This window comes from Nicotiana tabacum, chromosome 12 (assembly GCF_000715075.1).
Source record: "Nicotiana tabacum cultivar K326 chromosome 12, ASM71507v2, whole genome shotgun sequence".
Lineage (NCBI taxonomy): Eukaryota > Viridiplantae > Streptophyta > Magnoliopsida > Solanales > Solanaceae > Nicotiana > Nicotiana tabacum.
Window position 1 is genome coordinate 99,985,488 of NC_134091.1, and position 13,235 is coordinate 99,998,722.

Consider the following 13,235-nt stretch of genomic DNA (forward strand, 5'->3'; position numbering starts at 1 on the left):
TTTTTTCTTTGCTGTTGCGTGTTTGTTGTTATAATCGATGCCAAGTAGCAAATACACTTTATATCAATGCGTTTACTCTTTGTACAATATTGTGGAAATTAACTGTTGTAAAAGATTTTCTTTATCAGTTATTTTTCTAAAGGTTAATGAATATTTTGTTCTCACGAGACCTCGTGTCTAATTTTGCATACAATTCTCTCGTAAAAAATAAGTTTTTAAGTACCTTAACTAACCAACGAATCTTCCCACTGTACATGATCATACATGCTTTCATGTAATTAATCATCATCTTTTACAAACTTTTAGCGTCATATTGCTTTTGTGTGATATGAGTTATGGGTTCAACCAAACCGGCAGTTTGACTCAAACCCAATACAGATGTTAAGAAATGTACAAATACTACATTTCGAACCCATTAACTCAAATGCTTTGTTCATCAGGATTTGGATGAAAGATATACTCAAGAATCAAAATGAGAAATCATTTCCTTGTTTAGGTCTACTGACTTATAGACTGTAGAAAACATGGAAAACTAGTCATATTGGTATAGATGGTGAAGCCGAAAAAGAGATTTACAGCATAACATAAATAACTGCATACTCTTTTACATATCAATTATTAACCTCTGACAAATCAGAATATCGCGAGGTTAAGAAGCAGGCGCAAGATGATATCACCCAGAAAAAAAGAAAAAAGAAAAAACAAACATTAAAAATGAAAAAAGGAAGAGATATCAAAAGGACGCATTGCTATAAACATGACTCAAGCGAATGGGATATACATATCGACTTTCTTTTGAACCATAAGATGACACAAAAAACTAAGTTGATTTAGCTGGATATGACCATGCTATTATCATATCTATATCTTCAGCCTCTTTTGAGCTTGGTCCAAATCTTCATCATTGCTTGCCTCCCGGAAATGATCCATATGTTGATTACTAGAGGGTGGAGGATTCTCGTTATCCTAGAGTTAAATGCAAATGAATTGGTAAGTGTACAGTGTGGAGTAGGTGGATCGCCAAAGAATTAATCTAAGATGCTCATGCGCCTCAAGGAAGACGCTAGGTAAGTGATTGAACATTATCATGGTTCATGGATGCAGTGCGCTGTCTCAAACATAATTTGCTTCTCATTTCAGAAAAGTCGGAAAAGATTTATACCTTCGCAATTGATGGTCCTGAAGTCATCCCTCTGTCTGCCCGCTTCCCAAAATTAATTTGCACAGAGATAGTGGCCTGAGAAAGATCAAGACCGGTATTCTCCAATGCTTGTGTCAATGAATTTAGTAACCTGATTAAACCAAATCAATGACCAGTGATCAATACAAATATCATGTTGACATCAACAAACGAATTACCCATAGATGTTGTGATAAAGACATCCAACTTGACAAGATTACCAAGACACGCTAATCTGGAGATATCACAAAAAAAGTCTCATAAGAACGTCGGATTTAGCATAAGCAGCCATTGATAATACAATTCTGACTACACCCTTTACATGCATATGAAAGTTGAAATGCCAAAAAATATGTCGTAAATGAGGTTAATAAAAATATTTACTGCTTACTTGAGACTTCATTTTCCGCTGCAGCTTTCCTGGGTTCATTTTCTCAACAAAAAAGATGAGAATGAACCATACTTTTGGCTATACGCTAAATTCAAGATATGCCATAGTTTGAACATCTAACGCCATGAAACACAAAAAGAAAGGACAGACAAAACTTATTGAATTGGTTGAAGTTAACATGCAGCATGGAACGCATATGCTCACAACTGAAGAGGAATTATGATGAAGATAAGGTCCAAATACTCAAATAATTGGCCCCCAGGATAGAATAACTTGCCTACTGGTTTGTGCTTTGCTAAATGAAGTACTAATATTTACAAGTTTGTAAAAATGCCCAGATGAGTGATGAAAATTGGACAAGCTTAATATATGAAAAGACATCCAGAAAAAACTGAAGATATTGACATGCTTCGTCATCCAAGAGCATGCTACAATGGAATGCTATCCAGAAAAACAGCATGTGCCACATTAAAGAACAAGAAATAAAGATTACTAACAAAGGAAGAGAGTCAAAAGTAAGCAAATAAGATATGGAGAGACCACATTTTGATTGAGTCTGTAAAGTCCCAACTTTAAAAAACTAAGATAATTACATACCCCTGCGAGTAAGGACTTGAAATGCTGATTGTGCCTCCATCTATTGTCAGATCCTCGTGATGATTCAGAGCATCAATTGTGTTGGGACATTGATCAGACACTGGTCTAGGTTGCGAGTCTGAGAAGGCACTATTATTTGGCACGGCCACCTGCATACCTGCCTGAAGCGGCATATGTGTTGCAATTGCCTTGTTAGCTAGATCGTTATGTTGATCCATTGCTTTAATTGATACATCTCTGATAGGATGAGATTCAATCAGATTCTGCTGATTTGGTTGCACTGTCGAAGTAACAGTTGCAGGATTCTCATCAAACCCTCCCAGATATGTTGATTCTGGGCCACTACCATTCTTCAAGGCTTGTGGGTGAGCTGGTAAATTTTGCATGCGCCAATGACTGTTTCTCTAAACCATTTAAAAAGGAAATTTTAACTTAGTACCAAATGGAAGCTGCTTCCTCATAAACTATAATATATTCAGTCATCCAACTGTTACTACCTCTTAGAACGAGATGAAACACATGTTTAGGTAGTTAAAAGCACAGTCTAAGTTGCACCTACGGACTAATCATAGCCAAATCGCATTTATCAGAAAAATAATTGCCCAAACTGAACTTCTGGGCTTGAACTTTAGAGAAAGGAAGACAAAATGGAACAAGAGGGACCTATTATAATCTTACAGGAGTAAAGACGCAACAAAAATAAACAATCAAGCCAAAACCAATCTTATTGAAGCGCAGTAAGCCATAAAATTGGGAAATGACAGAAAAACTAGGCTGTGGAAAGAGATGTGGCTGGAAAAGAGCACATTCATGGAGTTATATCCCCTGATTTGCATCACATTGCTGTAAATACTGAAATACAATTCAAATCCCAGCGGGGACAAAAACATTAGGTGATTTCTTCCAATCTGTCCAAGCCTAGGTGGACAGAGTTAACTGGTAACTGTGTTGGTGGGAGATTGCAGGCATCAGTGGAATTAGCCGAGGCGCGAGCTGGCCCGGACATCATGGTTATCAAAAAAAAATACTGAAATACAATTGCCGAAAGCAGGAGTGGCAACAGTTGGAATATACGGTTTAGAAGAAATTTTTCAAGACATGGGAGATTGAATATACAGTGCAACAGATGCTAAATATGTGAAAGCTTCGCAGAATCCCCCAACCATCTAATTTCGCAATGCGTGACTATCTCGCATATCTGGCACATGCTACTCAATTTATTTGGTGTACAATTTGTTATGCCAAGAACCCTGAAGGAGACAGTAAAATGCTGGGAAGGGCATATTATGGAGGAAGGCACTACGGAAGAGAGTTCCAGTATCGAACAGTATAGTTAGAAAGGAAATACAGGTGATTTGAAGGAAAGAACCTGTAAATATTTGTTTGAAATATAGGCGTGTAAACTCACTTAGTTTTTGCGGTAGAGTGAATGATGTATACGATTCTGACAGCATCTAAAGCTGCTAGATTTTATGCACCTGTAACTGGCAACATTCAGAACATTATAGAGCTTTTTGAGTACCCACTAGGTGCTTTTATTTCATGAAATATACTTACCTTATCAAAAATCCATAAATCAGGCTCATGTAAATAACAAAGCAAAAACTGATCTTATTCAAGCGCAAAGCCAGAAAATCAGAAGCAACTGCAGCCATCCCCACATTCACAGAAAAAGCAGTGTAAAGATACTCAAAAACAATGGAACAAAATGAAATCTTAGACATGCACTACTAATGGGTATTATCTGTACACAAATATAATGTGGATTATTGTGGAACACGTGCACATAGATGTCCATGTGAGGTTGGTGTGTTTGATTTTTTGGGTACGTGTATGTGTTCGTGCATTCGTGTGTATCTGAGAGAGAGAGAGAGAGAGAGAGAGAGAGAGAGAGAGAGAGAGAGTATCAGGCAGAAATGTTAATTGATGTGGACACTAGAGACAAGGGTCACGGCTTTCGGTGTCTCTTACCATCTGCCTTTCTTTCCCCATGTTTGGCCCAACTCGAACAATTTGCATTGTCGGTGCAAGTATGCCGCACTCTAACGAAAAACACTAAGCTTACATGTGGCTTTTTGAAAGTGTAGCAATATGGATTGCTGTGCGTTATTCAGTAAGTTTATGTTGTTTAGTGTATTGGATTAGATGGCAATATAAGTGGAAGTACTTCCACATTAGTTTCCACTTTGTAAAATTGACTATCACGCAAACTGCATCTTACCATATATTAACCCGAAGGATGAGTGTCCTCTGTTGGAAGAATCAATCTTTCTTACAGCTGAGAGCTAGAGAATGCAATTCAAAGTTGACAACCAAAAACCTTAACAAGAAAATTGATACAACATATCATTAGCTACAGGAATTTACCCATGGCATAAGTTTTGTAGGCTCTGAGCTCCAAGGTTGATATGATCCTTCATGCTTTTGTACCTTCTCCTGTAAGTACTGTACGTATTGAATTACCTGCATACAAACATCAACAGTCACAAAGAGATCAAAACTTTCCAAAATAGAAATTAAACAAAGGAAAAGGTAAACTGGTTTTCTACTAATAAAATGTACCTCCAACAAGAATGATGCAGTATCCCGCTTTTGATCTGTATGGGGTATCAGATCTCTCAATATCTGAAATCTAGACAACACAAACACAAGCTTTTGTAAAACGCCAAAATTGTGTTCACGCATTTTTTTACATAATCTTTATTTGTTTTTTGAGAAAGACTTTGACCACATATCTTCAAATTTATAAGAGTGATACACCCAGCAAATGCTTCATTTTTAAGTGAAACTGAGTACAAAAAGAGACCCCCTACTTAATAAACCCCCGCCACTCCAAATAGACCAAAATAATTAATTTAAAGACCTCAATGGACTAAATTATGAGGCATGTTTTAAGAGGCTTTTCCTCAGATTTAATAATTACTTTATTTTGAGTGGCTTGGCCAGTTATTAAAAAGATTTACTTCTCCAGAGAAATAGAGTAAGTAACTTGACTCAGCAAGTTACATTTAGTAGCCCTTGTAATAATTCTGGAGGAATAGGAAAGTAAACATCCTGTAAGTATATTCTACATAATTAATGGAGTTCATCAGTTACCAAATTTTGAAAAAGTAAACCAACAAAAAGCCAATAACTATTAAAGCTTCCATGTAATGATACTTGCAAAATCTGTTTACAGATTCATTCTTTTAAAAAAAAATTACATTTCTATGAAGTTTTCAACTTCCTTTGTTTGACAATGACATAAATGAATATCGAGCCTTTGCAGCTCAAAATAATATTGTGTAACAATAGACAACTTGGGAAAAGTTGGACATTCGAATCACAACGGAGAAATAAAGATTGTGCTGAAATAGTCACTTTACATTTACACTGTTTTGTAAATCAGAAGGTGCTTTCTTTTCTTTTGATAAGTAAATCAGAAGGTGCAGATATACTGTCACAAATCCATTTGGAGTTGAAAACAACATATTTCGGAATTTCATACAAAGCATTGACAACTAGCTTTTAGACACAACTAGATTTTGAACTATGCAAATACTGAGACATTTTAATGGGGTGCGGCCCTTTCCCGGACCCTGCGTGAATGCGGGATGCTTCGTGCACTGGTCTGCCCTTTTTTTTTTAATCTCAAGTAAGTTGAATACTGCACTGCATATCACTCTCTGAACTTAGAGCTTACATTAATTTTCTTGCTTAAGCCTCCCAAATACTTATTTTACTATATAATTCTTTTCCTGAAACTCAACCAGCAGCTCCTCTTGGCTTAAAGTAATTGACTTAATCAATCTATGCCTTAATTCCACAATTCCAGACATGTTGGGTTGGTAACTAAATCCTCTATAATCATTCCGGTGCTTTTAGGCCCATCTCATCACAAAACTAAAGTTGTCCTGGAAGTAATTAACTAAGAAAAACTTAAGCTAGTTATTGAGGAAAACGACTTCTGCTTATCTCTTTACACAAGTCAATATCCAGCTGGTTGCAACATCTTATAAATACTTTACATTTACACTATCTTGTTCCATGTATCACGGCTTTTATAGACAGTAACTGTATTAAATGAAGAAATCTAAAAAACAAGACCTAAAAATCTCACAAACAAACCTTTAGTGTACATCCAGATTCCAGACAAATCCAAAACTTCAATTACCCGAAAAAGCGAAACAGAATATATGGACAAACCTCTCGTTGATCTTGCTCCTTCGACGCTGCTCTGTGACTGAATGCTTGGACCTTATTGCACTTGCCTTATCATTATTCTTCCCATCTGTTGCATCCATCCATAATAATATAACCACAAAAACAAAAAGAAAAATCAGGAATTTTCTTTACATCTCAATTCCAGTTCAACTCATAACAACAACAACAACAACAACAACAACAACTATGCCTTAGTACCTAACAAGTTGGGGTCGTCTATATGAATCCTCACTGACCACAATCCAGTTCAACTCATAACAACAACTATGCCACAGTACCAAACGAGTTGGGGTCAGCTATATGAATCCTCACTAACTACAATCCAGTTCACATCGTAACAACAACACTATGCTTCAATATCAACCAAGTTGGTTTGGGGGGACAGGGGTCGGCTATATGAATCCTTACTAACCACAATCAAGTTCAGCTCATATCCTTCTTTAAAAAAATCAACTTTTCATCTACAAAAATTACGAGAAAAAGAAAACTTACAGACCTTTAGTATTGCTACTAGAAGGTGGAGTGGCATCTTTCTTTAAACCAATCTCATCTTCCTCCTCTTCTTCCTCTTCTTGATGACCTTTCACCCCTTTCATTATTTTCTCCACAGATTTATCTATCAAACTCCAATTCTCTGCACACACAAAAAAACAAAGACAAAAATGAAGACACCCAGCGATACCAAGAAATAGAGATCTGTAATAGCTCAATCCAATAAAAAGATCTATACAACAAAAGGGGGGAAAATAATGGTTCAAATGAAAGTAGAGAAGAAAGATTACAGCTTTTGTTCTGGGAAATTTGAGTTCTTGAGAAATTCGGTTTTGGGTCTGTGAGATTTAGGGTCGATAGTGAGGGAAAAAACCGTAGCAATTACTTCTAGTGCGGGTTCTTGATTGTGGTGGTTAAAAGTCGAAATTTCGCTTTTTGGTATGAGAGTCATTTTTATTCTTTTTAACTTTGTCAATTGTTGAATTATTATTATTGTGTTTGGCTTTACCTAAATTGTTGGGTGTCATGACTCATGTGACTTATTTTAATTTCATTCATATGCATTTGATGGTTCACAACCTAAAAAGTAGGCAACTTAGTATGATGGGGCTTTTCTTTGTCACATTTTGTTCTATTCACTTCTCTTCTTTTGCTTTTCTTTTTTCTTTTTTTCCCTTAGTTTATGACTCTACTGTAATAACTCAATATTTTTTTTCTTAATATACTTATTAGTTATGAGATTAGTGAATTAATTTTTATTTATAGCTATTGGGTCAAATATTAAGTTAGTGGGAGAAAATATATTATAATATATAAAAATTGTGTATTAAATAAGTGAATAGTTGCCCCATTTTATAATTACACATGTTAATTAGCAAGTTAGTAATTTTAAGAAAATTTTACCTCCTATAGCAGAACTTTACACCCTATTTATTATAAATAAAAACCCTTTTAAAATATTATTTTGTATAGCTACCTTTTAGTTTTTATAGCAAAATATGTATTTATGGTCACTTCCTACCGCTAAGTCATTAAATATGTTGTCTAATATTTTTCTCTCTCATTCTTTCAGTTTATTCTCTCCCAAAATCACGCATAGTATCTTATTTCTCTCTCCACGATCTCTCTCATTCTTTCCTATATGAACCAGAAAACTAGTTTCCTCTGACATGCAGTCTATAATGGCGTCAATTTCCGCTCTTTCATTATTTTTCATTATTATCTCTTTCTGCCTCACTTCGATGACCATTTTCGTCCAATCCGACGGTCATGAAACTTTCACCATTCACGTTTCCAAATCCGATAAGCCCCGTGTTTTCACCACTCACCACTAAAGTTTTGGAATTTTTGGTCGGTTAAAGCTTCTTCTTTTTCTCTTCAATATTTTTTTAAAAAATATTCACCATTGTTAGGTTTTCTGCAGAATACCCACTAAAGCACTCAATTTCGAAGGGTCATCTTTCGATTTGCAAATCACTCAAGAGTAACCTATATTTGCAGGTTCATCAGCAACTATTGAAGCCGAAAGGAGAATAAAAATACGCAATGACCCTAATTGTAGATGTATTTATATGTATTCGAGTCCGCATGTATTTATTTTTAGTTTCTACAGTGATTTTCTCTTCTTGTATTTAAATGTATTTATATGTATTCAATAAGGCATACACTGATTTTTATTTTATACAGTAATTTTTTACTGTTGTATTTAGATGTATTTATATATATTTGAGTTCTTACAACAACATTTTTAAATACATTGTTAGTTCTATCATTTTTATGTTATTCATCAATTAGTTATGCATTCAATCTAACTGTATTCATCTGTATTTTCAACCTAACTGTATCCATCTGTATTTAAAACAACAATACAGTGAAACACAGTAAAATACTCTTAATACAAATAGAAAATCAATGAATACAACCAATGAAATATACTCAATAAAGCAGTAATACCATATATTAGGAATAAATAAAATATTGTGAATACAAAAATAAACTTGAATACATTGAACATAACTGTTAGATACAACAGAATACAAGAACTAGGTTTATTATGAAATATGCAGGCAGTAGGTTACTATTACAGGTTGTATCCAGCATAAATACATGATGTATTCATATATAGAAAATCGAATTTCAAAATATTTCTGTAGATACTTGTATCAGTTCCGAGCACAACCTCGAACAATGTCAGAAGAAAAAAAAAACTTGAACTGTATCAAAAAAAAAAGGAGACTGAAACTCTGAAGAATGCTCTATTTTTTGTATTTAGCGTCTAATAAATTTTCTCATTAATTGGATTGATAATATTGTGTATTATAATTGATTTAGGTGAGTTATATTAAGAGTGTATCTCGTTAAATTAACAGTTTTTCGTTATTAAACAACTGGAGAGACCTATTATTACGTTGTATTCATGAATACATGGTATGAATACATGTGAATACAGCGGCTGACAACTAGAGTGCCCTGTTTTTTAGCCGATTTTTGCTACTGTATTCATGAATGCAGTAGCTCGAATACATCGAATACATTACCATAACAACTGAAAGGTAGTTACGGAAAGTAATTATGTATATGGTAGTTATAGGAAGTTAATAACCACTAAACAATAGTCATTTCTGAAAATTCCTCTAATTTTAAATAGTATGGATAAAAAAAGTGGGCCTTAAGCCCATACCTTATGTAGGGGAAGTGCACAATTAGCCACTAATTAGTGATGTCTTTACTATTTAGTCACTGTTTAAAATATATTTACTCTTTAGCCAGTGCTTAATAAATTTATACCCGCCTGGATGAAAATACCCATGTACTAGATATGGATGTTGTGTAAATATTAAGGACATTGTGTCCTTAACTTCATGAATGTTGTGTAAATATTAAGGACAAAGTGTCATGTATTTGCACCTTCCGTTGTTAAACTTTAGGACAACATGTCCTTAACTTCATATGTGTAGTGTAAATGTTAAGGACATGGCGTCCTTAACTTCATATGTGCAGTGTAAATGTTAATGACATAATGTCCTTAACTTGTATTTGCACTTTCTGTTGTTAAACTTTAGGACCGCATGTCCTTAACTTCATATGTGCAGTATAAATGTTAAGGACATGATGTGCAGTGTAAATATTAAGGACATAGTATCCTTAACTTTATGAGTGTTGTGTAAATATTAAGGACATGGTGTCCTTAACTTCGTGAATGATATGTAAATATTAAGGACAAAGTGTCTTGTATTTGCACATTCAGTTGTTAAACTTTATGACATCGTGTCATTAACTTCATGTGTGCAGTGTAAATATTAAGGACATGGTGTCCTTAACTTCATATGTGCAGTGTAAAAGTTAAGGACATCATGTCCTTATTATTTACACAGCACTCATGAAGAAAGGCTAAAAACATCTTTTTCTATAAATTTTAATAGAGTAGTGGCTATTTTTGCTCAGCATTTAAAATACTGGATAAAAACTAAATAGCATGTTAAAAAGTGGCTATCTCATGCTACGTTTAGGACTTGGGGGTTAGAATATATTTTACGGCTAGGTTCTTGAGAAAGAAGAGTAGCAGTAGAAAATACTGGGGGAAAGCACCGTGTCTTCGGCGTCACTGCGTTAGAAACCAGACAACTTTTATCAATCAAGGTGTAGAAATCCTTATTAAGGAATCCAAGTAACAAGGTATGTTACATATAATTCTTACCTATATAAACGTCTTCCAGGGAATTGTGGGAATTGTGATAAAGTGAATATTAGTTAACTTTTATAATAATTAGATAATGATGGGGAAGTTTGTAATAATTGCTGAATTTGTAGAATTAAATGTAAAGTTGGACGTAAAAATTGAGTATCCAGTTAACTCAAGCAAGGATTAACCAATAAGGATTTCTTTTATAGCCATGTTTTTATACACAATTTATACTTATCTTTCAGTTCCGTTTTTACAAGGAAGCACGAACTTGAATCAATAATATGTGTTATTACGAGGGTTTAGTAGCGGACTACTATTAGTTATCTCTGACCATTATTATTGCTTGGAGATGAACACAGTATATCGAGCGCACATGTTTAATAGCGAATCAAACTGTGATGTGAAAAAAAATAAATGTAACTCTAAGTTTGAATGTTAGGGATATTGAGAGTTGACTCCGACTAGCATCATTGACATCGTTAATTAATATTTTGGATAGATTGAGGTCATTCAGGCTGTTTGGTTGGTGTTTTAGGCGTTGCGAGGTTGGCGAACTTCTCATTAGCGAGGTAAGTGTTGCTTGCTTTTCAAACCCGTTTTGAAAGTATATTTTGTCTGCCTGGTCCATGTGTTGGGACGAGCATGCGCTTGGTAGAATTGGTGGTCTTTGACCAGCCGCAAATATATATTATTTTGTAAAAAAGTTAAAATTATTTAGTAAGTGATTTGTGGGGTGGGGTGATGTGGCGTAGCCTCGTGCTATAGCGTTGGGGCGATATAAATTATTTCTTCGCTGCCGTAATATATTTGAGGCATTGCGTTTGCTGTCGTGGACTCATTGGGGTATTTGGTTAATTTCCCTCGCTGCCATTTATGACAAGTCCTTAGTGTAGATGGTGGTGCTAAGATATATAGTGTTGTTGTTGAATAATTATTTGGAGGCCAAATACCTATGCGGCCCCTTAAACTTGGCTCCAGTTTTCATTTTAATACTTTAACTAAGACCAGTACCTATTGAACACTTAAACTTTATCTTACTTATACCTATTAAACATATTTTTTATAACCCTCAACAGACTTCAAAGCGTGAAGCTACTTGCCATTGACCTAACAAATGACACCAATAAGAAAAAGACAAGTCAACAGAGAAAAAGTAGAGTAAAAAATCTAGAAAGGAAAAAAGAGAAAGAGAAATGAGTTTCATTCCATCTGCTTAAACGCTGAGTATTGGGGAGAGTCTTCTATGGAATCTGATTTCTTTCAAGCTCTGCAGCAGATTGACGATATATGAGATTGGTCCATTGACTAAAAAATAAATATCTGAAGACAAAAAATAATTTGAAGTTCAGGAAAAATTTGCAGAGCTTCAAGGTCAAAAAATTCTCCATCGTCGTCTTCTTCGTCAATCTCATACTTCACCAATTTTCTTTGATCCAATTTCTGATTAATTTTAGTTATCTCATCAATTCAACCTTCTGAGTCAACTTGTTCTTCGTCTCTGAATTTTTAAATCTCCGTTTCATGTAAGGAGGGAAGGGAAAGGATCGAGGCTGGTGGTGACAGTGGTGGGTAGGGAGGAGGAAGAAGGGGAAGGGTGGAGGGTGGTGTGCGGAGAAAGAAGAGCGAAGGAAAATGGTCGCACCAATGGCGGAGGAGCGGCAATAATAGAGTTAATAAGGTGGTGATATAGTTTTTTTAGAAAAAGAATTTTTTATTTAAATAAAAAAGAAGGAAAAATATAATTTCATATCCATTCACGCGCTTAAGAGTGGTGAAATACATATTTTTTTGCCATGTCAGCTATTGTGTTTAATAGGCACAAGTAAGACAGGGTTTGAGTGTTCAATAGGTACTGACTTTAGTTAAAGTGTCAAAATAAAAACTGGAGCCAAGTTTAAGGGGCCGCATAGATATTTGACCTTATTTGGACCTTATAGAATAATTATATGGTGAAAGAATTTATGTGCATATTATTTCTGTGCTCGTTGTGTGTTTGTATTTTCTAACATTTGTTCAGAGGTATTCAGAGTGGTGGGGATCTTACTTGGTTATATTTACGTATAACTCATTCCTTACCTGCATGTCCATGCAGATACTGTTGCTGAGGACGAGGCCAGTGGCTAACGAGTTTGTTGAGTGGATTCTATTGTTGAGGTGAACCGCCGCATTCTTCGTGGAGGCCGTTATTTCAGCTCTACCTATCTTATGTCTATTATTTTTTGGGGGGTTTACATACCCGTCAGTTAAACTCTTATTACTCTATTAGATGCTTCATGGTTTTAGTATGGAATTTTGGTTAGAGACTTATTATTTGAGCACTCATTAGACTTTATTAAAAAATTATAATTTTAGTTGGATAACTATTCTGCGTTTAGTAATTTTTAATGCGTTTGGTCTTGAACGTATTTCTCTCAAGGCTTATATAAAAAGTTAAGAGTACAGGAATTGGTTCGTATGGCGAGTGATCTTAGTTGGGTGCCAGTCTAGGGGGTAGTTTGAGACGTGATATCTACTAATTAGTAATTCCCCATCTGATTGTATTACAACTTGTTTGGATGGTTGTTACCCACTATATCGTATTGTATTATTATCCCAATACAATGTTTGTTTTGATTGTTTAGTTAAAATTGATTGTATTGTATTGTTAAATTCATTGTTCTGGAACAATGAAAAATCCCATTTTTTGA

The 13,235-nt window shown here is 34.8% G+C and overlaps 1 protein-coding gene across 1 annotated transcript; it reads right to left on the minus strand.

Moving 5' to 3' along the window:
* Positions 1-554: 554 nt before the first annotated feature.
* On the minus strand, positions 555-7,312 carry LOC107785031 (transcription factor BIM2). The gene is made up of 8 exons (XM_016606250.2): positions 7,154-7,312; positions 6,868-7,005; positions 6,354-6,438; positions 4,731-4,800; positions 4,536-4,631; positions 2,169-2,572; positions 1,163-1,292; positions 555-966 (listed from the first exon to the last, which is right to left on the minus strand). Exons 2-8 carry the CDS (start codon positions 6,965-6,967, stop codon positions 862-864), a joined length of 990 nt encoding a protein of 329 aa, XP_016461736.1. The 5' UTR covers positions 6,968-7,005; positions 7,154-7,312; the 3' UTR covers positions 555-861.
* Between the last annotated feature and the right edge of the window lie 5,923 nt (positions 7,313-13,235).